Here is a 25,642-nt window from a genome sequence, read left to right as displayed (position 1 = left end):
GGTTAAGAGCCTTCACTCATCAGTGGCAACCAAGAAACTACCAATCTGTACCAAGAATTCTCTGAAGTGATTTTAAAGGACAATCTCCTTTGTGTCATCATGGATGAAAATGGAATCAAGCTCATCACAATTAACTCAAAACAAAGAAAGAGCAATCACGGGTTGTCACGATGCGTTATTGGTTTTTAAATTTACTTCTAACAAATCAGGAGTGTTCATGGATTGTACCAGATGCATTCTGCATTTTTTGCATTGAACTGTTGTGTCTTACAGTAATTCTTTAACTGTGATTCTGTGGCAACCAAGAAACTACCAATCTGTACCAAGAATTCTCTGGAGTTCTAAGAAAGTGATTAAGGTCAATCTGAATTTCTTTTTTTTACCCTTACACCGATGTGTGTTAGCACTGTATACTCAGTAATGTCCCGAGTCCAGTGAACAAATATCACAGGCATATAACTTGTGTGGGATAATCAAAGGACAATCTCTTTTGTTACATCATGGATAAAAATGAATCCAATTGGTCAGAATTTACTTCAACGCAGGGGGCTGTGGTTACAGATTGTCAAAACGTTTTCTGCATTTTTACATTTGCGCTATTTTTTCTAACAGTAGCTCTGATTGTGGTTTTGAATTCAGTATGTCTCGTGGTTTTACGTCGTGTCAGAGGCATCCCAGAAACCACCAAGATGTTTATGATGTCCCTCACACTCTCTGACCTCTGTTTTGGAATATTCTATGGAAGTGCTAGTCTGTATTATTTCATATCCAAATGGATAATCAGTGGCCCTTTATGCAAAGTTTTGCCATATGTTATAGCAACATTAAAGGAACACGTTGCCTTGGATCGGACGAGTTGGTCAAAACAAAAGCGTTTGTAACCGTATTTTATAAAATGCATATGGTTGGAAAGATGTTTTAAAAGTAGAATACAATGATCCACACAAGTTTGCCTCGAAATTGCGTGGTTTTCCTTCTACTGTGCGAACTAACACGGTCGGCCATTTATGGGAGTCAAAATTTTGACCCCCATAAATGGCCGAGGTGTTAGTCGACGAGGTAAAAGGAAAACCACGCAATTTCGAGGCATGTTTGTGTGGATCATTGTATTCTACTTTTACAACATCTTTCTACCCATATGCATTTTTTTAAAAACGGTTACAAACGCTTTTCACAGACCAACTCGACCGATCCAAGGCAACTTGTTCCTTTAATCACAATAAATGCTCTATCAATGGTTTTGTTGACAATTGATCGATTCTTAGCCATTACCTACTCACTGCATTATCCCAGGCTGATGACACTAAAAAGGTCAAAGGTCATGGTCACACTGGTATGGAGTTTGACCATAATAATATATTCTGCCTGGTATTGCCTTTATAAATCAGAATTGGAAATGATCAAAGAAATACATGCATTTTATTGTGTGAAGCAAGATTTTCTTCGGTATATATTAATTTCAATTTCCGGAGTTGCGCTTGGAACAATCCTGACACTTTATGCGTACATTCTGAAAATTGCCAGACGTCAGGCACGACTGATCGCTGCTCAGAATACCATTGGTAACATTGAAGGGAGACAGAATGTTCCAGGGCCGATCAGTACAAAGTCTGCTACCACTGTCATCATTATAACAGGCGCTAATTGTCTTCGGTGGATTCCTGTAACAATTAGTCGTTGTTGTTATCAACCGATATCAATCTACCAATGAATATGTACGTCATTGGTTCTACTGTACAAATCAGCAACTGTTGGTTGAATTGCATCATCTACTATTGGAGGAACAGGGAGTTTAAGCAAGCACTGCAGAATTTAAGATCATCATGCTGTCACCGACTTTAGGAGACAGGTCGACACCAAACATACATGTGTTATATATATTTGTTGTTGTGTTTAAAGGCAGTGGACACTATTGGTAAATACTCAAAATAATTCTTAGCACTAAACCTTACTTGATAACGAGTAATGGGGAGAGGTTGATAGTATAAAACATTGTGAGAAACGGCTCCCTCTGAAGTGGAGTAGTTTTCGAGATAGAAGTAATTTTCCACGAATTTGATTTCGAGACCTCAGATTTAGATTTTGAGTTCTTGAAATCAAGCATCTGAAAACACACAACTTCGTGTGACAAGGGTGTTTTTTCTTTCATTATTATCTCTTAACTTTGACGACCAATTGAGCTCAAATGTTCACAGGTTTGTTATTTTATGCATATGCTGAGATACACCAAGTGAGAAGACTGGTCTTTGACAATTACCAAAGGTTTTCTTCTTGTGTCCATAATTACCAAAGGTGTCTAGTGTCTTTAAGGCATTCTGTTTATAAGCTTCGGCTTCTTGTGTAATGCCTCCACTTAGTAGTTTTCATGTGACAATTGTTTTGTTTTCTAAAGTGCTTAATCATGTGGAAATAAAAGTTTCTGAAATGAAATGAAAAAATTACTATTGTAAAAGAAAAATTACCAGGAGTAGGTGAAGGGGTGAGAGTCATTACTAACGAAAAATTCTAAAAACTTGGACACAAATTCAAAGGTATGTTGAAATGACGGCATTTCTACCGTTTGGTAGCCCCTGGGGTTATAGATTCCAAGGAGCTTTTGGATACAGTATCCAAAAAGCACTAGAGAAGTAGACCAATTAGCAGGATTTCTTTATTTGTGGACAAAAATATTGTCTGATTTTCTTCACCGGGCCGACATGAAAAGACTGAATTCAGCCAAAAGTCTGAACAATCTCATCCCTGTGGGTGGCAACGTGCCACTAGTGACACTTGATTTGGGTCAACAGCCCAAATCAGTTCAACGCAGTCCTCTTCTTAAAGTGGCCGTCTGGTCTTGTGATGTAAGGTAATATCTATTTTAAAACAATTTAAAAAAACTGTGAGATATTCAACTAGCTTTTCCCCCTGTACTGCAGCAGTTTGGAAACCTACTTCTACAATAAAAAATAAATTTTAAAGGAACGTTACATTATTGATAAGAAACTAAAATCGTGAAGATCACAGATTTATATAAAACTTACACGGTCTAATGATGACGATAGTTCAAAAAATTCCCTTGAAATATCTCTGTCTGAAATGTCATATTTGATTAAACTTTGCGTTTGGACTTTATCACTCAGTGAGCGTTTTATTCATTTTTATTTTGGCACCGATGCAATGCAAAATTTGTAATCGGTTTTTCACTATTCTCTCGTGACCCAGATGGCCGATCGATCTCAAACTTCTACAGGTTTGTCAGTTTATGTATATGGTGTATTGCATAAAGTGATTACACTGCCAGCAACTGTTTTGTTAGCAAAAACCAATTCTGTAATGTTCCTTTAAAAGTGGTCTTTGACCTTGTGTTGGGGAGTTTTTTCTTAACAAGAGAATTACAAATGGCCTACCTGGTGTCCTTTGTTGACCATCTCTCGTACTTTCTCGTAGCACACAATGTCCATGTCCATCCGTTGCTGCATTATGTTGTTGGCCTTTACGCCGATGTACGTCTGCCCCAAGGGAACCGGTCTAAACCGCCCGTCGAAGAAGAACAAGCCGATGTAGGGGTTGACATTCAGGAAGCGAGCCACGTCCATGTAGTTAGGGAGGGTTGCCGAGAGCCCGACGATGCGGATCATACTTTGAGATGATTCCACCTAAAATAATAATAGATTAATCATAAGCTGAAAACATTGTGAGAAACGGCTCCCTCTGAATTTACGTAGTTTTCGAGAAAGAAGCAATTTTCCACAAATGTGATTTCGAGACCTCAGATTTAGAATTTGAGGTTTCGAAATCAAGCATCTTTAAGCACACAACTTCGTGTGACAAGGGCGTTTTTTCTTTCATTTTTAAATCGCAACTTTGACAAACAATTGAGCTCAAATTTTCACAGGTTTGTTATTTTATGCATATGTTGAAGTACACCAAGTGAGAAGACTGGTCTTTGACAATTCCCAAACGTGTCCAGTGTCTTTAAACTGGGTCCCCACACCAAGATTCTTTAGAAAAGGGAATAAATGAACATTACTAGGAACTCCCAACAACTCTGTGTGCAAAAGTGTAAGTGTGAACATTCTGAATCCACCCCCCCCCCCCTCCTTTAGGCCAAATAAAATAAATAAACATGTTTAGCATCCTGCCTTTTATGAAAAAAGAATGGAGGGCCTTATTTTTTGTTCTTTCCTTTTTTAAACGGCCGTTTGAGAATTTTTAAAGACAACCAGCTGAGTTATTTTCAACAACGAAATTTGTTCGTCAAAGGGTCTTGTCACACGAGGCAATTTAAAGGCAACCAGTTCCAGGCAATCTCATAGAAGAAAAGCCATTCACATTTGAATGTTCATACATTGTTACTGGGGGTCGTAAAAACATTGTGTGGAAAATCACTCATGTGCTGCCAAAGTAATCATCTATATATGTACTGCAGTTGGTTGTCTCAAAGTTGCCTGTAAAAAATGCCTTGTGTGACAAAGTCATAAGACTGTTAAAATGTATCCTTTTTGGGGGGGTTCAAAAAAAAAAAACGGCCTCTAAAAAGGAACCAGGGCCCAATTTCATAGAGCTGCTAAGCACAAATATTTGCTTAGCATGAAACATCTTCGTTGATAAAAACAAGATTACCAACCAAATTTTCATGTGATTTTGAGGATAAGCAAACAACAGCTGAATACCAGTAACAAGCAACCAACAAATAGAAATTTGGTTGGTAATCCTGTTTTTATCAAGGAAGAAATTTCATGCTAAGTAAATTTTTGTTGTGCTTAGCAGCTCTATGAAATTGGGCCCAGGTGGGGCGCTAAACATGTTTTGTTTTTTTGCCTTACCTGTCGAAGCGTCCTTGCCACCAGGCTTTCAATAACAGCTCCTCTATCCTCATGAAGGAGATGTACCTCATCAATGATGAGAAGTTTGACTAGCTGAGTCAGGGCTATGTCTCCTGTACTCTTCCTTGTTACTACGTCCCACTTCTCAGGCGTCGTCACCAGCATCTATCAAAAGTAAATCAACCAATCAAAATTGTAAAACAGACGTAGGAAGAACATCATGCCTAATATTTGTTTGGCCTAAAATCTTACCTGTGTTTTTGCGATCTCTGACTTAGTGAGTTGCATATCACCAGTGAGTTCCTTGACAGAGATACCCAAAGGAGAGAGACGACCACCAAAGTTCCTGACCATCTCAGCCGCTAGGGCCTTCATTGGAGCAACGTAGATTATCTAGAAGGAAAAGAAAACAAATAAGAAACAAAGTTCCTGACCATTTCTGCAACATAGATTATCTAAAAGGAAAATATAACAAATATAAAACACCAAAGCAAACTGACTGGGTAAATTTTAAATGATTTGGGGTAGAGAATAAACCATAAATAGTATACTTGCGGGTACAATCATGTTTTGAGAGAGTGTTGGCTCTGAAAAGAGCCGGTTTGGTCTCAATGTTCGAATAGTATAGTCTGCTTGTCTTCAGGAGATTTGGGGTTTAACAAAGAAAAAGTTGCTACAGGTGCAGGATTTGAACCAACAAACCTCCAGATTAACATGCCAGCGTTCAACCAACTGAACTATCTAGCCATATATTGATTGACTCCCTAGCTTTGTATGGGCACTCTCTAACACAAGTTGTGCTTTCTTGGCTTCGCCCCCAATTTTCTGAAAATTTTGTATCACTTTGCTAACATTGTATTTATACTGATTGAGGAACTGGAAATAAATGTTGTACTGAACTGAACTGAACTGAAGTTTGTCAAATTATTTGTTTGGGGGTGCCCGTTAGAAGCCACACAACCGTTAACTGTCGCATAGCCAGGGATCACATGATACACCTGGGAAGCGGCAGCCAGGGAGTCACGCTTATTTCGTAAGCTTAGGATTAGCATCACTATGAAATGAAAATTGCACAGTAAGTACCACATCGGCCATTAAGCAGCTGTATAAAATTGGGCCCTGTACTCTGCCATCCAAGATCATCCTGGGCTTAACAACTGGGCCGGCCTAGTGAAATCGACAGCATGCAGCGCGAGGCTGTAGGACATGGACACAGGAGATTGGCGCAATGGACCCTCGCTGTCTCTGCGGTTGATTGATTGATTGACTCTATGGTCTGGCTACAGCCTCTCTCCACATACCTTGAATTCATCTTTCTTGATGACTCCCTGCTGTATATGCTGCTTTACCTCATGCAGGATGGTCAACATGGCAATATTGGTCTTACCGGCACCGGTTGGTGCGCATATCAGTAAGTTCTCGTTACTGTAGTACGCCGTTTCAAAAACAAGCGACTGGATCCGGTTCAAATGACGGGTTCCCTGGAAGGCTACCTGACCAATCTGAAAAAAAAGTTTAAAACAGTAATAAAAATATGGACATTTGTAAAGCGCCTCTAAGCGTGCATAAAGAGAACAATAAAATATACTATGAGACAAATGTACAATTACAAAATAAGCAGATTACAAATAAGCCGCTTCAAACAAATGAGTTTTTTTTAACAGAGACTTTAAAGGCAGTGGACACTGTTGGTAATTGTCTAGACAAGTCTTCTCACTTGGTGTATCTCAACATATGCATAAAATAACAAACCTGTGAAAATTTGAGCTCAATCGGTCGTCGAAGTTGCGAGATAATAATGAAAGAAAAAACACCCCTGTCACACGAAGTTGTGTGCTTTCAGATGCTTGACTTCGAGACCTCAAATTCTAATTCTGAGGTCTCGAAATTAAATTTGTGGAAAATTACTTCTTTCTCAAAAACTATGATACTTTAGAGGGAGCCGTTTCTCACAATGTTTTATACTATCAACAGCTCCCCGTTACTTGTTACCAAATAAGGTTTTATGCTAATAATTGTTTTGAGTAACTACCAATAGTGTCCACTATCTGTAAAGAAGTAGCCTGGCGAATACGCACAGGAAGACTACATGTATTCCAAAGAAACTGTGCAGCATATGAAAATGATCTGTGGCCATAAAAAATGGAAGAAGCTCTAGTAGTTAAAAGCAATGACTGTTGATGAGATGATCGTAAAGTCTGAGTAACTCAGAAAGACTCAATATGGAGATTTGACAGACAGTCATTTCCTTCTATTGACTTGTAATAAACGAAGTCAAGGTTTTCAGACAAAGATTTAAAAACTAAAAATATCTGCACAAATTAAAAAAACAAAAATAAACCAACACTGCTATGGAATGTTGTTTATCAAATAATAAACCACAAGGCAAACTGACAGGATAAGTTTTAGCTTGAGGTTTAACAAAGAAATATTGACTTGATCTGGGGTTTGGTGAGTAACATAGTTTTTAAGAAAGAGGTAAAATTATGAAATTTAGATACTTGAACGACTGAACTTCGGATTATTACCCAGCTTGGCAGTTATGGGTTACAGATTACAAAACAGTGTAGCTCATTTGGTAGGTCCAAAACGCTCAAAATATGTTCAGTATAAGCCTGCATGTCCATTCACTTTTTGATATAATTATCACAAAATAATCAATACCACAATTTTTATATAAGCTCAAGAACCATTTTGATGTCTAGACTTGCTTTTTAAAGGTATATCCTTTATGTGTATTTCTCTGCTTGTTTGCCTTTTATAGTTGTTCAGTGATTTGCATTATCTTTTGTGCTTGTTTATATGCCCTCTCTTGCCTTAATGTATTTTGGGGATTTAGGAGACATACGCCTTTTGGCGATAGTTATTTTTTTAACTTTTATGCTCTCCTGGGCACTCCACTGTTGTTTTACTTTGTTTTCTAAAATATTTTTAATGTGTACATGTTGTATTCTTACATGTTTGTGTAAACTTGAGCATTGCAAAAAAAATATATATATAAATATACATGTAAACCAAATAATATTATATTATTATTACAATAAATAATGGGTCTGCCACTTACTTCATCTAGTTCTGATATTGGTATACGGTGTTTGCCGATCCCTGTAGGGGCTGGCTGGGATGGGGGTATCGTCACTTCTTCATACATCTTCACGTTCTTGCGTTCAAATCCCTCAGGCAGCATGATCTGAAGGTAGAAAATTTACATTGACAATTCTGACAATGGCAACCTTGTTTTATTTGGTGCTACATGTCATTTGAATTGGAGTTCGAAGATTACAAATGGTGCAGCTCCTATTTTAGTTTCAAAATCCTTGAGGGAACATAATATCCCAACACTCGGGGAACTTCATTTTGGCTACCGATTAGAGAACAAATTATTTTTAAAATTGCCATTTTTTTTTTAAATAAATGCTTGGACAAAACTTACAATTTACTGTCATATTATGCTCCTCCATGTTTTCTTTTGTTTGTATTTGACATGACAAGCTTGAATGTTCCCCTAGCAAAAAAGTTCAGTGTAGCTGGACCAGTGAGTGTGGGTTCGGGAGTCGCGACACTTGTGTCCCTGAGCAAGACATTTTACTACATGTTTCTCTCTAACCAGGGGTAAATAGGTACCTGTGAGGGCAGAGATGGTTCTTGTAATTGATTTAGCCGAGTAGTGCATATAATTGTTGCACAGGCTGTATACTCCCCAGGGAGCTGAGATGGTTTAAGGAATGAATTAAGGCCCCGTGATCAGGGGTAAAATTGTCGGAAGCGCTTTGAGACACCCTTCGGGCGTGAGAAGCGCTATATTAAAAAAAAAAGCTATTATAATTATTATTATTATTATGATTTGAAAAAGTCTTCCTCCTGTCATTAGGGAATCTGTTAGTTTATCTCTATTTTACTAAGCTCTTAAAACTACAGTTTGTCATTTGTATTACATACATTTTGTTTAACTTTTTAAAAGATTCAACTTGGAACAAAAAGATTACACATTTTTTTTTCTGATAATTGTTTTTTTCTATATTTTTTTTAAAATTCATTACTTTGGTTAAATGAAATTAATTCAAATGGTTAATAATAAAAAAAATTAAAGTCATCTAACGACAGGCAGTTGCAAGACGATTTTACCAACTAAAAATATATTAAAAGTATTAGTTTGCCATTGAAATTACGGATGAAATCGAGTTGGAATAAGGGAATCAATGTGTGGTGAAGAGGTTTTCAACTAGTGGTTTAAACCCGCCGAGGCCTGGTTCTTGATAATTTACCTCAACGAAACTTGCCGAGGCCTGGTTCTTAAAAATATTACCGAGATGAAGTCGAGGTAAATTATCAAGAACCAGGCCTCGGCGGGTTTAAACCACTAGTTGAAAACCGATTCAACACACTTTGACTCCCATTCATAAAAACCTTTTTGGTCAAAAAACATCAACACTTTTGGGTCAAAAAGTAAAATAAATGCAAAAATTTTAATTGTTCAATGATTTATTTCAACACAACACCCCTCTAACTATGAAATGGTAAGGCCCTTGGGTAAACAACTCCTTATGAGGAGATTGCTGTGCACGTCGCGCGTATTGCGTGATGTGGCACAACTGTTTCAGCCGTTGCTCTCGACCAATAGGAATGAAGAAACTGTCTTATAAGCACAGGTGCAAGCTAGCATGTCACGCCCATGATTCAACACTTTTTACTGGTGTTATATCATCCGTTCAAACAACCCCTCATGATGCCCTCTCGACCAATCAGAATGGATAAACTGTCTAAGGTATTTATGAATGTGTATTTCAAATGAAACTAAAACCAACCTTTCCTCCACCTACGAAAGCAGAAGACTTCTGAGCTTCAGCCAATGCATCATACACATTGGGGTAACATGCTTTGGGTGCACCTGAAGTACGCTTGGTCAATATCGGGGCTATGCTTGCATCATTCAATGCGCGCTCCCTGTATCAAAAGAAAGAAAAAAACATTAAAAATAGTAATAACAATATTGGGTTCTTAAAAATCGCATTATCACACCCCAATATTGACCCCTTGCGCTCTCGTCACACGGGGCGACTGATGCCACGGTCACCATGTGAGTGGTCAAAAGGTTTACGTGTAAACGCAGCGTCGTCAAAAATCTCGCACTTCACTGAATAACACTTGCTGACATTGACCACCAAAATGGCGCATCCAAGATTATTCTGATGATGACGTCAGGTGAATTGGGTCAATAGGAGCGTATCAAAGCGCTCAGTATTTTTACCCACAAGGTATGTGAAGCTACAAGTAAGAGACCTATTCCTTTATAGCACCATGTACAATATGCTGCCGATCAAACCAAGAACAACGTGGCGAACCCCTTCTCTTTTTGATAAGTGCACTGGGTTAGTTTGCGTGCTCACAGGATTATCATGTGTTATAGCGTCAGCTGAATAGGAGACTTTGGAACACTAGGTGGCAGCAGACTTACATTAATTTTCCATTGTTCACATAATTCTGAGCATGCGCAAATCACCCAAAACAATTCATTTACCTGTTTCTTTTGGGGGTTTTTCTTCATTTTTTTATGCAGGTTGCCAGACACACAAGGCCTGGAGACCACTTCAAGGTGTGGGCTACTATTTATTTTTGTCAGAGGCCATTGCCACCCACTCCTGGGGCTGAAACAGGGTTACCCCTTTACAGTCCATACGGATGTCACTTGGCTATCATCAATCAGAAGCCTGGCTGGTAGAGCAGAAAGCACTACATGTACCTCCCAAACTTTATGGCTTAAAGACACTGGACACCTTTGGTAATTGTCAAAGACCAGTCTTCTCACTTGGTGTATCTCAACACATGCACAAAATAACAAACCTGTGAAAATTTGAACTCAATTGGTCGTCGAAGTTGCTAAGTAATAATGGAAGAAAAAACACCCTTGTCATACGAGGTTGTGTGCTTTCAGATGCTTGATTTCCAGACCTTAAAATCAAATTCTGATGTCTCGAAATGAAATTCAAATATTTTAGTGGAAAATTACTTCTTTCTCGAAAACTGCGTTACTTCAGAGGGAGCCATTTTCTCACAATGTTTTATACTATCAACAGCTCTCCATTGATCGCTAACAAGTAAGTTTTTATGCTAACAGTGATTACCAATAGTGTCCAGTGCACAAGTGTCATGACCAGGACTCAAACCTACACTCTGCTGATCAAACACCAGAGCTTGAATACGGTGCTCTGAACCGCTAGGCCATGACCAGATGATACGCCAACTAGAGTCCCCCAAATTCCACCATTGGGTTAATACATACCGTTGCATCCTAAGATACTGTGGATCAAAGAAAGGCTCTTCCGCTGACCCTTGACCTGAGCCACTCCGAGCTTCCTGTCTGGCAAATTTCTTCTCCTCCCTTCGGATCTGCTTGTTCAATTCTTTCTCTTGCTCTGACTGGAATATTAAATTAAAATATGAACAAATATTACAGATAATGACAAATTTACTAGAGATCCACAAACATTTTAAACAACTGTGCCCAACTGTGCTGCTTAAGCAGAGAATTAAGTTGAGCACAAAACTATATTGCGAATCGTTCAAAGGTACGGCACATTTTTTCTTGGCTGGAAACTTTTTAAATATTATGCATATTATACATATTGTGCTTAAAGGAACATTACAGAATTGGTTTTGCTAGTAAAAAAGTTGCTGGCAGTGTAAGCACATTATGTGATCCACCATATACATAAACCGACAAACCTGTAGAAGTTTGAGATCAAGCGGCCATCTGGGTCACGAGAGAATAGTGAAAAACCAATTTCAAATTTTGCATTGCATCGCTGCCAAAACAAAAATGAATAAAACGCTCACTGAGCGATAAACTCCAAACGCGAAGTTAGATTATTTATTTCTCGTCAAATATGACATTTCAGACAGAAATATTTCAAGGGATGTTTTCTACTATCATCATCATTAGACCGTGTAAGTTTTATGTAAATCTGTGATCTTCACGTCTTTTGTTTCTTACCAATTCTGTAACGTTCCTTTAAGCAGCATCTATCTGCTAAGCAAAAAAAAAAAAAAAAAATGTGACATGGCATTTTGGCTGGTATGTATCCATCACTGTACCTGTATGACAACTTGACAGCCGTACACAGGCCTGGCCTGCCTCTCTCTCTTTCCATCTGAAAAAAAAAGATACACAAAATACATCAATTACAATTAAGCTTATTCTTATATTTTAGTTCACAATTTCATTAAGCTTATTACACCTCCCAAAGTATTGTTTTTTTTATAAATCTTAAAGGCAGTGGACACTATTGGTAATTACTCTAAATAATTCTTAACATAAAACCTTTCTTGGTGACGAGTAATGGGGAGAGGTTGATAGAATAAAACATTGTGAGAAACAGCTCCCTCTGAAGTGACATAGTTTTCGAGAAAGAAATAATTTTCCAGGTATTTGACTTAGAGACCTCAGATTTAGAATTTAAGGTCTCGAAATCAACCATAAAAAAGTACACAACTTCGTGTGACAAGGGTGTTTTTTTCTTTTGTTATTATCTCGCAACTTTGACGACTAATTGAGCTCAAATTTTCACAGGTTTGTTATTTTATGCATAATGTTGAGATCAATACACCAAGTGAGAAGACTGGTCTCTGACAATTACCAATAGTGTCCAGGGTCGTTAATCACTCTCAAAATCATCATAATCCAACCATGGAGGTTCTACCTCCATGGTCCAACAGATCGTTTTTGTTTGATTCTGTTGGCCTGGGGACTTCTATAGTATGTTGATCATGCCTCAAAAGAGACCTACAAATATTGATCATTGAGTATTTATAAGTATAATCATAATAACAATATTTATTTGGGAGGCTCATCATACAGAACTCTGCGCTTACGGTGCCAAGTAAAATGCAACATTCTGTGGGCTGTAAGTGCAGAATGATTTACGCAGTGAGCAGTGTCATGAAATTTTGGTCTTGATCAGACTGTAAGGGGATCAAATATACCCATCCTGGGCCTAATTTCATAGAGTTGCTTAAAGGCAGTGGACACTATTGGTAATAAATATTTTTTTGCATAAAAACCTTACTTGGTAATGAGTAACAGGGAGAGGTTGGTAGTATAAAACATTGTGAGAAACGGCTCCCTCTGAAGTAATGTAGTTTTCGAGAAAGAAGTAATTGTCCACAAATTTGATTTCGAGAACTTGAGGTCTTGAAATCAAGCATAGAAACCACACAACTTCGTGTGACAAGGGTATTTTTTCTTTCATTATTATCTCGCAACTTCAATGACCGATTGAGCTGCAATTTTAACAGGTCTGTTATCTTATGCATATGTTGAGATACACCAAGTGAGAAGACTAGTCTCGAGCAATTACCAACAGTGTCCACTGTCTTTAAGCACAAAAGTAGCTAAGCACAACCAAGTTATGCTTACCAGAATAAGGTTACCAGCCAAACTATCATGTCACATTATACAATTTGTGACTGGATTCCTTCTCATTTTTGCAAAGCAGAAAATTGTTAAGCAATATTTTCTGCTTAAGCAGCTCTATCGAATTGGGCCCAGACCTAAGCCTTCAATCTTTGAAGTTGGCAAGTACATTGGAAGCAGAAAAAGCAACATGCATTCCAAGTTTCTCTCCCACACCCCGGAGTCCGCCTCTTACCCGTTATAATCTGTGACATCTGATTGTGACTGGCGGCCTGAACAAGCTTAGCCCGATTTGTCAACAACTGCTCAATCAGCTCGAAGCATTCAAATCCCAGCAGCTCAAACAACTGTGGTTTTTTTGTAGGAAACAACGACAAATTATGTAGAGTGAAAAAATTTATTATTTTCAGAGCGAAATTTGAAACATAACTTCATTGGATTTCAACAACTAATGAGTCTTTACATCCTAGGAGGCTTTTTTTCGTCACTCAAAAGGTGAAATAATTCAAGGATGCTTTGATTGAATATCATCGAAAGTCAGGAATAAACAAAAACCTCTCAACAAAAATCTACGACCCATTTTTTTCTCAGATTGATGTCTGTCTCCTGAAGACGAGCAGAGTATACTGTTGGAAACGTTGAGACCAAACCGGCTCTTTTCAGAGCCACCACTCCCTCAAAAGAGTTTTTACCCATGGTTGTACCCGCAAGCTTACTGTTAATATTTATATTTATAGTTGCTCTTATTCTCCACACCATGCAAAGCTTCAAACACCATTCAGATTGATGTCATTTGTATATTTTGAATGTTGACCAAAATTTGCACTTAGAGAGTACCAAATGCAATGGCAACTTACACCATTTTAACGCGAGGTTAGAAACTTGTAATTATTTGCTTACAGGCTTTATGAAATTGGGCCATGCTCTTTTCTCTGACTCTGCGTCTTTAGCACCACTTTGTATATCAAACTTGATTATGCAAATCATCGTTGGACTTTGCGGGCATCAAATCTCCAAAGAGCTTGGAGCATATGCCGTAAATTAATAAATGCTGACCTCTTATTAAAACCTTACTTCTCTTTGAACCCCAAGTTAGGCAAACAGGGCCCAATTTCATCAGAACATACTGCTTGACAAATTTCTTTGCTAAGCAAACATTGAGTGGGGCACCAGCCACAACAATGCAAACTCAATGTAATTTTGGCTGGTAACCTGTTTCTGCTAATTAATATTTTTATGTGCTTAGCAGGTTTTTGTGTTTACAGCCTTTATGAAATTGGGCCCTGGGGTCGATTTCACAAAGAGTTAGTCCTAAGAGATATTAAAAACTTAAAGCTAGGACTAGTAACTCGAGATAAGACTAGTCTTAATTCTTTGTGAAATCCACCCCTGGTCTTTTTCTCTGACCCTGCATCTTCAGCAAAAACTTTGTCCATCTAACCTGATTCTGCAGTTCATCATTGGACTTCCCGGACGTCAGATCTCCGAGGAGTTTAGAGCAGAGGCTGTCGACGCTCATCCCAAGCGGGCTGCTCCCCTGACCATACTGGCCCTCTATCTGCTTCTTCAGCCACCCCAGACTCATGGCCTTTGCGTTGGCACTGGGGGCGCTCTTTGACTGCTTGTTGAATGCTGTGGACTGTGAGGGCGCTGTTGCGTCATAGCCAAATTTAAGAACCGGCTCGTATTCATCATCCTCCGATGCAGAGCTGATTATGATTTGAGATGAGAATGTGCACATTGAAAAATATGAATTATAACGTCCATAGGTTAGTTGTTAACCATTCACAGTGGTCTGGGGTCTTTATAGACCATGTGAACTTTAATTACAATAAGTGTGACCTTGTACATTCTTTGAGTATTCTGGCAGGCAAGATACTACACTGGTCCTATGGGAAAGTTGACATTTTGTGTCATAAATTTCCACATAAAACCAAGAGTTATGAAAGTAAAAGCTGCGCAAGTTTTGAGATGTGCTGCCTTTGATCATATCAAAAGTTGATAAGAATTAGACAGTGCAATCTCCATAAAATATAAGATTGTATGTTTTCTTCCATTGAGCTGTGTACAAATCTTGCCTGCAGGAAGTCCAGGCTCTGTGGCTCTTTTGTAAACATGTGATGTCACAGGTCACATCGTCTATATACACAAATATTTTTTAAATAGAAGCACTGTTGTTTGACCGATCGCCGTAACACTCAAGAGAATACTTTAGACCGGGCCTGATACTTTCAAAGGCACTGAATGACTGAAGGCACTCGCCTCAATTGCCTTGTTGTCCTTTCCCTGTCAAGAACGAAGCATCAGGGCATATTTCATGGCTCTGCTTACCGACGAATTCTGCGCTTGCGACCACGATTCCCCGCTTACGTGCAAGCACCGAATTTCTGTGCTAGCCGTGTAAGTGTAAAATGCATAGTAACGAGGAGTACGCATGCGCAGAAGCCAAAATTCGCCGCTAACCCGTGAAATACGCTTGCAGTAAGCACAGAGTTCCCTGCTTCCGTAAGCGCCGATTCTGTGCTTGCGGTAAGCAGAGAGCCATGAAATTGGGTCCAGGCCTGTTGAATGTTGTCACTATCTCCTACATAAGGCTGCAAGACTGGTCCACTTTATACCAACCGTCACCCTAAACTGCAACCAGTTAGACATACATGATCACACCACAAGATCAGAAGAATGCGAGGGAACCAGTTGCTCTTTGACTTGCTGCCTCAATACTTGAGCGCACGCTTAGAGTGGATCAGCCACAGGCATATTGAATATGTGCCAGATTCCAGCACAATTAAATGAACCGATTCTAGGGGTAAGGAGGGAGCAAGGCATACTGGGCAAAAAATGGCATGGCGAAATTGATCACTCCTGGAAACAAAGTTGCCAGTTGTCCTCACACAGGCCTGTAAGTATTGTTTGAAGCTGGCCTGTAAGCTTCATTTTTGAATGAACAGGGGAACCAAGGCATTTTCTCCTTGGTAAAGGGCACTCTATGAGGAAATGGTAAATTACTACTGGAGAATTTCAAGGGCACCAAGGCAACGACCAGGAGACATGGAGGCAATCGCCTTCGTTGTCCCCGTGAAGTATCAGGAGTGCTGAGATTCAACCTACCTGCCCTCCGCAAACTCAAGACTCCTCGGCTCATGTGAGAAATGGATGTGTCTTCCGAATTCCTCAGACTCCTCCAGTTTCTGAAGCTTCTCGACATTTTCAAGAACTCCCGGTGGAAGCAGCTTCACCAGCGACTGTATGGTCCTATGAGCGTCTTCACCGTCGGTGTTTGGGAAGGGTCCGATAGTCGAATGCAACTGACTGGCTTCATTGAAGGTGAACTCTTCGCAGTCTTTGAGCTTTGTGAAGAGAAAGACTGCCGTGGACTCGACGAGACCTGTCGGTGCATCACTGCCGACTAGGATAACAAACAAAATATTCACACCGTTGTAAAGCTTCTTTTTAATCACTTTGATGAAATAATTAAACCATTAATAGTATAATAAAAACGAAATTCCCTTTAAAGGCAGTGGACACTATTGGTAATTACTCAAAATAATAATCAGCATAAAACCTCACTTGGTAACAAGTTATGGGGAGAGGTTGATAGTATAAAACAGTGTGAGAAACATCTCCCTCTGAAGTGACGTAGTATTCGAGAAAGAAGTAATTTTCCACAAATTTGATTTCGAGACGTCAGACTTAAAATTTAAGGTATCAAAATCAACCATCTGAAAGCACACAACTTTGTGTGACCATGGTGCGACAAGGGTGTTTCTTTCTTTCATTCATATCTCGCAACTTCGACGACCAATTGTGTTCAAATTTTCACAGGTTTGTGCCTTAAAAGGCATATGTTGAGATACACCAACTGCGAAGACTAGTGTTTGACAATTACCAACGTGTCCAGGGTCTTTAAATAGCAAAAATAAAAATAAAATCCAAAAATGCGATTTACAAACTAACAAGAACAACATCAGCAATGTGAACGCACTACAATAAACAAGTTTTTAGATTGCACTAAAAAGCATCAACTGTTGGTGAGACTCTTAAATGGTCTGTGGTTACTGTTTCCAGAGAGTTGGCCCGAACACACCGAACGATCCATCGCCTATCTGCAGGCCTGATACTTCTCGAAGGCAACGAAGGCGATTGCCTACATGCCCCCTGGTCATGCCTTGGTGCCCTTGAAATGCCCATGATGACTCTCACCTATTTCTCTTGTGGTGTGGATTAATTCTCTTAGTTTGGTGGACGCCTCGATCTTATGATGACCACTCTGTTTTTGAACCTGGGAATCAAACAAATATATCCTTTCAAAAATTGCATGACTTTTAAGTCAACAAAAATGACTTTAAACTTCATGTTCGACATTAAGACCTTGCAATGCACAAGTTGTGACTTACAAGTTTGTATTGGAACCTTGCAATTGGTATGGGTGCTGCAAGGTTATTTTGAAAACTACAACTACAAGGTGGATTACAAAATCACATTGTTTCAGGGTTACCTCAATGGATAGCTTAGCCCATGTCAACCCTAGCCCGGCCTGTCTGTCAGCTCGTAGACGTTGCTTGTCCTTCAGGCCAATGTCATCCTCGCTTACTCCATCTCGTGAACTCTCAGCTGTGACTTTAGAATACGCACGTAGAGCGACTGTCAGACGTGGTAACGGCATTCTCTTTAATGGAAACACACAATAAAGTAATGCACTTTTGATTCGCTAAAATATTCACATATCTGTCGGCAGTGCTTTTTATTCTTGTCCTGTGGCATGGTAAATGATGTAAATTATTTTAGTTGTGGGGCGTGTCATGATGTGTTATCACAACAGTGACTGTCTGCGCTTAAGAAGTTTATTTGGACCTTTTTTGGGGGGGGGGGGACTGCAGTGAAATGTTTCAGTTCCGCAGCATCTTTCACACTTTTTTCACTATAACATGGTTTAGATTTACGTTGGTTGAATCTGCAGAATCTGCAGCTCCATATTACTCCTTCCGTATCCTGCCACCACTTTCTCATAACATTCCATGAAATATAATTGAATCTTATTTATTATATTTATAATATTAGACTGCTTTGGGTCATCTATACCCTCAGTCACCTAGGCCCCACACCCTCACTGTCCCCTGTGCTTGTTCCTACTGACACGGTTCAGTGAGCACACACCCCCCACACAACCCCCTAGGCTCCACAACAGGTTTCACCACGCATCATCGAGTTCACTTCCCGCCTACATTTCCCGCCTTCGTGCATCACCGCTGATCCACCGCCTAGTACTTAAGCAGCATGCAGCATCAGAGTCCAGCATTCTCCAGAAGACGATCAGAGCATACTGATCGAAACGTCGAGTTATTGTTATTACATGGTGTTACCGCAAACTCTTCTATATATAATATTATGGTGAAAAATAAGATATTCACTGAGAAAAAAAATGACCCAGTTTGAGCCAAAAATGCTGGCTCCTCTGTTTACAAATGACTCAAAAGACTGGCTCAAAATGAGCCATGATCGGCTCAGACAAAATTGAGCCAGTCCAGCCATGCCAGCCACTGGCCAGTCCAGTGGCAGTGTTCCTGTAAAAAATGTGAAATAGTGGTCGCAGGATCAGGAGGATACTGCAATTTTTCATATAAATACAGATAATAAATCAAAATTACATCTTCTCTTAGTGGCTCCTCTTGCAAAGCATTGTAACTCTGAGAACGTCAAAAGAAACCGGCACTACTCTGCCTAGAACTTGGGTTTTCACAGCGAAAAGTACCCTACATCTGGGGGTTTCCCTCAGTGTCGAGCAATCTCCCATCTGTTCGGTGTGTTTTTGTGTCACATTGCAAAGTGTTGTGAAATACAGAGCGCCCTCTGTTGGTTGCACAAAATCAACAGGTTTTGGAAATAGTCAGATACCAAATGTATATTTTATGTAAATGATAATTAACGACGTCTGGAACTCAGTCATTTACCAGTTTGAACTCTGACCTCGTCATTTTGCAGGTGTAAAGTGCTGTTTTTGTGTGGATCGAATAGGTAACACTGTTATGGGAAAGTTTCAACAATTTCGATGATTTATTTATAAATAACTTACGCTAAAAGATCAATTCATAAATGTTGTAATCTTTTAGAATCTTAAATTTAAGTAAAATTTGTCAGTTTTATTTGTAAAAACTAAAAAATATGTCTTCAAAATCTTCGAAACACCGGCGGCAGGATCGGCAACGAGATTTGTCCGAATCTGAGAGCGAAAGTGACGGCGACAGCAGAGGGACAAAACGCCACCACCATCACCGGCGAGACAAGCACGAAAGACGGGACCGCCATCGCTCTAGATCCCGCAGTCGCAGTCCAGAACATCATCGAAAAACACAACCGGTAAGGCCATTAAATAGTGACAATCCCACTTGAATTCTCATTTTAAATTTGAAAAATTTCAAATTTGTCAAAATCATTCAAATGATTAGCAAGTTTGTTGTTTATTTATTATTTGGATAACTTTCCATATGGCGCCACCACTTTTTCACTCATTTTTACAAAAAGGGATATATCAATCAGGTAAATTAGATACTATATTATTTTATTTCGAATGAAAAAGTGGTGGCGCCATACGGAAACTTTTCCTATTATTTTTTTAATTTCTGACTGAAACAGAGAAATCTTTGAAAAAAGTAATGTTCTCGCTCCGTTTAGTGTTACAACAATACAGATGTGTTCATGATCAAGGTTCAAGGTTCATTTTATTTCCACAGTATCAAAAGACAAAAAAACAATATCAAACAGCAGTCAACAGAAATCATTACAACAATGATCTTACCACAGGTCCAGGCCAGGGCTCGATTTCACAGTAGGATCAGATGAATTTTTATAAGGATTTCATTTTTTTGCAAAGAGGCACTATAGAAATATAATAACGATGACTTTTCTAACACAAAAAGATAAATCATAAACTTTGTGAAATTGCCAAAGGCTTTTTTGACCATTTCATGAATGTATCTGATTATAAACTTTGTTGTTTTAAGTCTAACGATGTACCGTGCTTAGTATGACAGCTTCAGAAAGCATGGACAAATGTCAAATTGGTTTTTCAAGTACTTTACTTTAGAGCTTCTACAATTTAGAGATATTTGTGGCTGTCTTCTACTTTCATTTCCAGGAGAAACACAGTAGCAGGAACCACAAAGAGCGCAACCACTCCAGAGAAGACATTCATAAACCACTCAAGCACCGGGACCAAGGAAACGGGGACAAGAGAAGAGAAAGACACCAGGAGGAGAAAATCAAGGAGGACAAAGATGAACACAGGGAAAAACATCGGAGGAGGGATGGGGACCACGAGGCTGGAAGGAGCAAAAAGAGTAAGAATGGTAACCACAAGGATAAGGAGGAACTTCCACCATTGAGAGGAAAATGGGACAACGATCCAGGAGCTGAGTCTGACGACACTCAGGAAAGAGCTTCACGAACCAATCATGGGGCCGCTCAGCAAACCAGCCAGATTAGAATCAAACAAGAGCGTGATTTGAACGATGCGTGTCGGACACAAGATGCTAAGCGCAAACCTCAAAATCCGTTTGAGTCACAATCTATTGCAGCCGGCCCGGAGGCAGAAGATGAAAGTGGTCCTCCACCAGAAAAGGAAAAACCCAACTTTGGTGTATCTGGGAAGTTGACAGAAGACTCTAACACGTACCGCGGTGTCGTCATTAAGTACAATGAGCCGCCTGAAGCCAGAAAACCAAAACGTAAATGGAGATTCTACGTCTTCAAAGGAGACGAAGAGCTTCCGGTTGTACACGTTCACCGCCAGAGTGCCTATCTGCTTGGACGAGAACGCCTTATTGCTGACTTGCCCATTGATCATCCTTCATGCTCCAAACAGCATGCCGTACTCCAATACCGGCTCGTGGAATTTCAGCGTCCGGATGGAACAATGGGAAAGAGAGTCCGACCGTACATCATTGACCTGGAATCGTCAAACGGCACTTACATCAACAACAACAGGATAGAAGGAAAACGATATTATGAACTGAAAGAGAAAGACGTCGTCAAGTTTGGATACAGTACCAGGGAGTATGTGCTTCTGCATGACAAATCCAAAGACAGTGAATTGGATGAGGAACAAGCTGAATGAATAGCAAAGTTCTCATGAGTGAACCTTGACCCCAATAGGGTGTTAGTCATGACACCTAATCTTCACCTCGGCTTTTACATCCAGAAGTGGACTTCGCTGAGCACCAGCGTACTAGTAGATGTAGTCTTTTGACTCCACATGGGCTATAAAACTACCACTAGACCTCTGGGCCCAATTTCATGGCTCTGCTAACCGCTGAATTCTGCGCTTACGATAACCATTTACCGCTTACTGTGCAAGCGCTGACTTTCTGTGCTAGCTGTGTATTCAAGCAGAGTAACGTGGAGTACGCATGCGCACAAGCCAAAATTTCCAGCTAACTCGTAAAATACGCTTGGCATACACAAGCACAGAATTCCCTGCTTTCGTAAGTGCCGATTCTGTGCTTACAGTAAGCAGAGCCATGAAATTTGGGCCCTGGCCAGTGTCCAGTCATCTTTAATAGCACTGCCTGGGCCAGTGATCCACAGTGCTCAAAAACTACATCATGTACCACTACTGCACCACTGGACAGACTCAAGTAATTTTAGCACTGGGCCAGTATTAAACCCAAGAGGCTGCTGGCTCGAACTCACTGCACCACTGACCAGAGTCCAGAGTTAAATACTGGACCAGTAGTTTATGGGGCTTGAAACTACCACTGGACCACTGGACTGTTGGACAGAGTCCAGCAAGTTTAGCACTGGGCCAGTAATCTATGGTGCTTGAAACTACTTGCACCACTGGACTTTTGGACAGAGTCCAGTAAGTTTAACACTGCAGTTCGAAACTACCACTGACCAGCAGAGTTTTACTCTGGGCCAGTAAATCCATGGGGTTCAAAACTACATGTACCGCACTACTGTACCACTGTAAAGATATATTATGCCTTAAAACCTCTTTGTTATTTTAATTAAATCTCAACTTCAAAATCAATCATTATGTTTTAAAAATAAAAAATTATGAGTGAACATTCATGAATGAACATTTTTGCCATGTTTTTCGCATCTGGTATTTTATGGGTAAAAGAATTAATGAAAGAAAATAACACAAAATAGTTCAGTGACATTTTGTCTGAATAAAACTGCTATTGACCAAGATTACAGTAGTAGCATTTTTATGGCTCTAAAAGTATAAAAGTTCTTATATAAATAGTGTTTTTGCTACTGTCAATGTATTTCAAGCAGTGTTCTCCCTTAACTAATGGTCTGCTGGCCAAATACCAGTTACAAAGCCTTGCTGAGGACCAGTGGAAATTCTCCTTAACTTCTCCAACTGGTCTAATTCATTGTTCAACAGCATTTCAATTTAGTGTGAATATTTAGAGAAAATGCTGAAGGACTAAAATGAAATGACAAACTGCTGGCCAGTCACTAAACAAAAATTAGGGACAAACTCTGTAGAGTTTACATTGTTTGCCACTGATAAGTGGGTTGCTACATGTACATTTACAGTATGTAATGGTTTGATTAAAGGCAGTGGACACTATTGGTAATTCGAGACCTCAAATTCTAAACTTGAGGTCTCAAAATCAAATTCGTGGAAAATTACTTCTTTCTCGAAGACTACGTCACTTCAGAGGGAGGCGTTTCTCACAATGTTTTATACCATCAACCTCTCCCCATTACTCGTTACCAAGTAAGGTTTTATGCTAATACTTATTTTGAGTAATTACCAATAGTGTCCACTGCCTTTAAGCTGATAGTTTGAGATCATTATTGATATTACTTGTATTAAAATTTATAGTTATAAACATATATAAACATAAGTAGAAGTCACTTCCACTTCTACGACAAACTGTTCTCGGGTGACAGTTTCATAACTACTTGACTCTAACTTTATGTACATGTAATTGTTTTGGATTGTGAACTCTGTGTGTTTTTACAATTAACTGAGAAAAATAAAAAATACCTCAACATTTGAATAAAAAGAGTGTCCTCTGTCATGTCTGTTGACAAGTATTACAATTTTATGCATTCAGGTATAACATCGTTTGTACATGGGGTGAGATTGTTCAGACCTTGGCTGAGTTCAGACTTTTTATGTCGACCTGGTGAAGATAATTGGACAATATTTGTTTCCACAAATAAAGAAATCCTGCTCATTGGTCTACTTCTCTAGTGCTTTGGATACTGTTTCCAAAAGCTCCGTGGAATCTATAACCCCAGGGTTTACCAAACGGTAGAAATGGCATCATTTCAACATACCTTTGAATTTGTATCCAAGTTTCAGACTTTTTTTCGTTAGCAATGACTCTCACCCCTGTTTGTATTGAAATACATGCAGTGGCGTAACTAGACATTTTCATTTGGTGGGGCAAGTGGGGGCAAAGATTAAATTTGGGGGGGCCAAAGAAGTGCAAGATTATTGTTAAATATTTTAACTGATATATAGTTGATACACACCAATGCAGTTCTAAAACAGTCTATAGTCAGCATGTAACAAAAGATTGCGAAAACAACAAAATCTTAGAGAACATGTCATTTTGTATAAGATAAAACTTTTTGACTGTATAAAAGGATTAAATTACCAACTGTGGTCAACAAGTACCAATTTAGAGTTGTACACGGTATTCTCAACTAGGCTTTGTGGGTGTGTAAATACCCAAAACATAATAATATTAGGCTAAGTAAAAATAGAAAAATAGAAATGTTTAGCGTCCCCGCCCGCTTCCTTTTTACAGGACACCTCTTTTTTTTTCTTAAGTTTTTTTATGCACATTTTTTTTTTTCTTTTTATTTTTGAAAAAGGGTTATTTTAAATGATCTTAGCAAAAAAAAAAAAAAATCTGAATGTCTTGTCTGAATGCCTTGACCAAACTGTTTCATTAATGTTTTGTGTATTTCAGCAGCAGAAAAAAAACCAGTTGATATTTGACATTCATGGCGACCATCTTGAAATAAAAAATAAAAAGCCCCTTCCTTATTTTTGAGAAACCCAGACACTAAACATGTTTCTTTTTTTACTCGGCCTTATTGTAACAAGTGTAAGCCAAAAATACAGGATCGAAATTGTGGGTGTTTAATAATCACATTTTAGTTACGAAACGGATGTTTAAAAATAATAGGCCTACCTCTCAATTGCACAGCTTGCTTCAAAGGAGAAGAAATGGTCTAAGCAACCTTTTTCGCTGGCCATTTTGGTGCTGTAGTAAATTTCTCTGTAGTGCATCTGACCATGGAGGTAGAAATTTCTACCTCCATGATCTGACTTTGTGTTTACAGAGCTGTTGGTCTGAGTTCAGACCACCATGTATTTAACAGAACTTTGTCACATCCTTCACTCTCTGTAACCGCAAAACCACAACAAACATTTACCGCCAATACGATCGCGCGCGCGTTTCCCTGCATTTTTTAATGTTATAGTCCATATAGGGCCTACTGATAATGAATAAAAGTTTTCCGTTTAAGGCGTATAAGAATATACTTATCTCTGATTTCATATGGGGGGGGGGGCCAAGAGGGGGGGGGGCAAGGGTTCTGAGCGGGGTGCGCCGGCCCCCCCTGCCCCCCCTCTGGTTACGCCACTGAATACATGACAAAGCTGCCAAGTTTCAATCATTCAATCTACAGTTTATTTATTTTTATATTGGTCAAAAATGGAGAATGAACAAAGTTTTACTAATTCTGCAGAAAGTTCCCTGAAAATAAACATTTGTTTGTGTTGTGGTAAACGATGGAAACTTTGTCCCTGTTAAAAGTAGTTTCTAACTCTAAATAATATCTCCCTGACTGTTGGACAAAATCTTCCTGGTTGCAAGATACAATAATGTTGCCAGCTTTGGGCCCATTTTCATAGAGCTGCTAAGCGCAAAAAAAATTGCTTAGCATTAAATTTCTTTCTTGATAAAAACAGGATTACCAACCAACCTTCCATTTGTTGCATATTGCTTGATACTGGTATTCAGCTGTTGTTTGCTTATCCTGAACATCACGTGGAAATTTGGTTGGTAATGCTGTATTTATCACGGAAGAAATCAACTGGTATTTTTTTACTTGGCATAAGTTGTAGTGAGAAAAGGGATACCGACTGGGGTTGAACAAAGATAAAACTGATGAGAGTGGGCTTTGAACCTGATGAGAAAATTAAAGTAGTTTGGGGTCAAACGAAGAAAAATAATATTGACTATCAAGTGGAATTGGAACCAATGACCTCCGAGTGGATAAGCATACAGCTAGGAAGGCACTAAATACTAAACTCCACAGCGGTTCAGCCCATCGGAGAATACCCGAGCGAGAATGACCTTATGACGTCATTTTGCATATGCTTGCATCTTTTAGACATGAAAGTATTAACAACCAGGTCCTAGTGGTTAGTCCACTCTTATGTAACAACTCC

General features: G+C 39.2%; 3 protein-coding genes across 3 annotated transcripts in view; 2 read left to right on the top strand and 1 right to left on the bottom strand.

The window, feature by feature from the left end:
* LOC139947621 (activating signal cointegrator 1 complex subunit 3-like) overlaps positions 1–19,002 on the bottom strand; it is a 72,469-nt gene extending 53,467 nt beyond the window's left edge. The window contains exons 1-14 of the mRNA XM_071945576.1: positions 18,861–19,002; positions 17,711–17,881; positions 17,416–17,494; positions 16,324–16,621; positions 14,657–14,924; positions 13,451–13,562; positions 11,898–11,953; positions 11,086–11,222; positions 9,611–9,749; positions 7,870–7,995; positions 6,107–6,307; positions 5,058–5,198; positions 4,806–4,970; positions 3,387–3,635 (exon numbers count right to left, since the gene is read on the bottom strand). Coding sequence (XP_071801677.1) covers positions 3,387–3,635; positions 4,806–4,970; positions 5,058–5,198; positions 6,107–6,307; positions 7,870–7,995; positions 9,611–9,749; positions 11,086–11,222; positions 11,898–11,953; positions 13,451–13,562; positions 14,657–14,924; positions 16,324–16,621; positions 17,416–17,494; positions 17,711–17,878 — 2,139 coding nt within the window. The 5' untranslated portion in view covers positions 17,879–17,881; positions 18,861–19,002. The remainder of the gene's footprint in view (positions 1–3,386; positions 3,636–4,805; positions 4,971–5,057; positions 5,199–6,106; positions 6,308–7,869; positions 7,996–9,610; positions 9,750–11,085; positions 11,223–11,897; positions 11,954–13,450; positions 13,563–14,656; positions 14,925–16,323; positions 16,622–17,415; positions 17,495–17,710; positions 17,882–18,860) is intronic.
* Positions 501–1,895, top strand: LOC139947311 (alpha-1A adrenergic receptor-like). Its single transcript, XM_071945206.1, is given in 3 exon segments — positions 501–822; positions 1,209–1,670; positions 1,673–1,895. Coding segments are annotated over 3 exon segments (954 nt in total). The 3' UTR covers positions 1,843–1,895.
* Positions 19,003–19,191: 189 nt separating the features above from the next.
* Positions 19,192–23,206, top strand: LOC139947509 (smad nuclear interacting protein 1-like). Its single transcript, XM_071945436.1, has 2 exons — positions 19,192–19,569; positions 20,348–23,206. Exons 1-2 carry the CDS (start codon positions 19,375–19,377, stop codon positions 21,323–21,325), a joined length of 1,173 nt encoding a protein of 390 aa, XP_071801537.1. The 5' UTR covers positions 19,192–19,374; the 3' UTR covers positions 21,326–23,206.
* The last annotated feature ends 2,436 nt before the right edge of the window (positions 23,207–25,642 follow it).

Source organism: Asterias amurensis, chromosome 14 (genome assembly GCF_032118995.1).
Source record: "Asterias amurensis chromosome 14, ASM3211899v1".
Taxonomy (NCBI): domain Eukaryota; kingdom Metazoa; phylum Echinodermata; class Asteroidea; order Forcipulatida; family Asteriidae; genus Asterias; species Asterias amurensis.
This window is presented reverse-complemented; position numbering and strand designations above follow the sequence as displayed.

Coding starts and splice junctions, on each gene's coding strand:
- LOC139947509 (XM_071945436.1), top strand. CDS start 19,375: ATGTCTTCAAAATCTTCGAAACACCGGCGGCAGGATCGGCAACGAGAT. Junction 19,570..20,347: donor ATCATCGAAAAACACAACCG/GTAAGGCCATTA, acceptor TTTCATTTCCAG/GAGAAACACAGTAGCAGGAA.